The 2,663-nt window shown below is 31.1% G+C and overlaps 2 protein-coding genes across 2 annotated transcripts in view; both read left to right on the forward strand.

Moving 5' to 3' along the window:
• LOC100636661 (acetoacetyl-CoA synthetase-like) overlaps window positions 1-1,511 on the forward strand; it is a 7,199-nt gene extending 5,688 nt beyond the window's left edge. The window contains exons 11-13 of the mRNA XM_019995854.1: window positions 753-866; window positions 944-1,056; window positions 1,410-1,511. Coding sequence (XP_019851413.1) covers window positions 753-866; window positions 944-990 — 161 coding nt within the window. The 3' untranslated portion in view covers window positions 991-1,056; window positions 1,410-1,511. The remainder of the gene's footprint in view (window positions 1-752; window positions 867-943; window positions 1,057-1,409) is intronic.
• LOC109580148 (uncharacterized) lies at window positions 1,416-2,415 on the forward strand. Its single transcript, XM_019995855.1, has 3 exons — window positions 1,416-1,527; window positions 1,766-1,952; window positions 2,245-2,415. Exons 1-3 carry the CDS (start codon window positions 1,465-1,467, stop codon window positions 2,331-2,333), a joined length of 339 nt encoding a protein of 112 aa, XP_019851414.1. The 5' UTR covers window positions 1,416-1,464; the 3' UTR covers window positions 2,334-2,415.
• The last annotated feature ends 248 nt before the right edge of the window (window positions 2,416-2,663 follow it).

Genomic DNA, 2,663 nt, shown 5'->3' on the forward strand with positions numbered 1-2,663 from the left:
TAGTTATTAATAGTTATAATAATCGGCAATAAAATTCACTGATTCAGATTCGATAAAGAATGGCATAATTATATCTGCAGATTCCGATTATTTTAGTGGTAATCGGTACAACTCTAATTTTTATAATTGGTGATTTTGTAACCATGTGTCACTGAGCATGTGAAGAAGGAATCAAAATGGCACGTTTTATATTGATGGTTGCTCACAGTAACCACCAACCTGCTTATTATTATTATTATTATTATTATTAAATGTATGTGCTGGGACTTCACTTGCCCTGATACTCTGGCTCCATCTTATGTGACGATTGCTGCTACTGCTGGAGGATCTGCGGCTGCTTTAGCTGAGGAACATAAAATAACTAAATATTCCCATCTCTCTCCTTCCTATCTCTTCACTCCTCTCTCTATTGAAACTATGGGTGCTGTAGGCCCGAAATCAAGTCGTTTTTTAAAAGAACTTGGTAGGAGGATTATGTTACATTCAGGTGACCCTCACTCGTATAACTGTCTTATGCAACGTCTATCTGTCGCTATACAAAAGAGCAATATGGTATCAGTTCTGGGATCATTAGGCAAGGAGAGTTCGGACTTTATTGACTAATTATTGTTATTATTATTTTATTAATATTGTTATTATTATTATTATTATTACTATTATTATCTTTAATTATATTATTATTATTATTATTATTGTTGTTGTTGTTGTTGTTGTTATTATTATTATTGTTATTATTATTATTATTATTTTAGGTGGTACAGATATCATATCTTGTTTTGCTGGTCAGAATCTAACCCTCCCTGAACACAAAGGAGAGATACAGTTCAGGAACATGGGAATGGCAGTTGAATGGTGGGACAGAAACGGTAAGAATAATCACCACAAAATCATAATATATAATGTATGTTTGTTTGTTTTTTTGTTTACGTTATTTGTTTACAAGGTAAGCCGGTATACGATGAAAGGGGAGACTTTCAGAAAAGACTTTGAAAGACAGAGAAGACTTTGTGAAACTAACCTCTTCAACATACATTTGATGTGATCATTAAGAATGGAGTGAGTCACATATGTACATGTAATTCTATATGTCTGTGTCTTCCTTACAGTTATGGTGTCATGTTGGCAGCATATACAAATACATGTACATGTAAATAACTAAATATAAACATGGATGCTCCTATTACATGTACATTGTATGTCATTGCATTTTTATGAATTTTTAAAGATTCTTAAAAATTGGACCAAAGTCCTTGTACTATTATTACATGGTTTCGGGCCAAATTTTGCTGAAATTTGAAAGTAGAGAGTTCTTCATTTTTTATTACATTTCCTGATGCAATATTCATGTTCTTATGTTAAATTTTAAACTGATTTTGTATTTGTTACAAATTTTATTCGTTTATTATTAGGTGAGACAGTATCTAATTGATGAAGATGATTTCAGTGTCATCATTGAACTGATTGATGGTCTGTACTGGAGACATAATGGAATGTGTGCTCATGGAAATATTTTTAAAAATCAATCAAGTAATCTTGATCTAACTTAACTTAACTTAACTTGAGTAACTTGATCATACGAGTGTCACCATATTAATAATAGCCTGGAAACTTAATGTATGTCATGTACATGTGTGCATGTGTGCATATGTTCATATATACATGTATATATTCTTGAGGTTTTTTTTGCTAAAAGAAACCTGCCATTTTGGAAACATAATTATGTAAGTATTTTAAAATACCTCTGCTCCTTCTTTCTCTCTCTTAGGTATGGACTCCCGTTCCCATGGTGATGATATGCTCCGCCCTCTTCCTAATAACGGTTCCATTAGTGTTTGTATCAGTAGAGAGGTGGTATATATTATTAGGACTGATACTAGTATTGACTGGTGCTCCTGTCTATCTATTATTAGTACACAATAAATATAGACCAGCTGTATTTACAAGGATAAGCAGTAAGTAGCTATATTTATTACATATTAATTAAGTATCATTATCATATTAGTTATACTGTATAAGGTATTTTTGCTTTATAATACAAAAAATACAAAATAGTAGCACTAAATTTTAGCCACTCAAACAATTTTTATTACAAATTCAAGCACACTAATTAAAATTAAAAAAATTCAAAGCATCAATATTACCTTTATACAGTGTCAAGCAGTGTTATTAAGCGTTAGATAGTGAAATGAATTATAATACTTAGTTCTTTTTACTTTTTTATTTTTGTGTGTGTGTGATATGTAGGTATGATAACTGATGTTTCCAATAAGATATTTTATACTTCATCATTCAACAATACTGAGGACATAACTATTGAATATTCATATCAATAACTATTATAAATATTATTTTAATATCATCGACTGCAACTAAGTTTATCTAAGCACCACTATTGGTAGTGGTTTGTGTGGTTGTTCTTTTCTGTGTCTATCAATCAATGTCTTCTTTTGATCTTTAAGAGTATCCACCAGGAGAGGAGGAGCAGGATACATTACTGGTCGTCCAGTTTTTATCTCAATATATTCAAGTGATGGATGGATGAAGATAGTTGCATATAAATGTTGTACTAGTTTCATCCAGTTAGGTTGAGATGACTTATAATAAATATACCAGCACTCTATTCTCAGTAGTCTAATGTTTGTATGTGACTGTAACATGTTAGT

Source organism: Amphimedon queenslandica, unplaced genomic scaffold (assembly GCF_000090795.2).
Source record: "Amphimedon queenslandica unplaced genomic scaffold, v1.1 AMPQUscaffold_13430, whole genome shotgun sequence".
NCBI lineage: Eukaryota > Metazoa > Porifera > Demospongiae > Haplosclerida > Niphatidae > Amphimedon > Amphimedon queenslandica.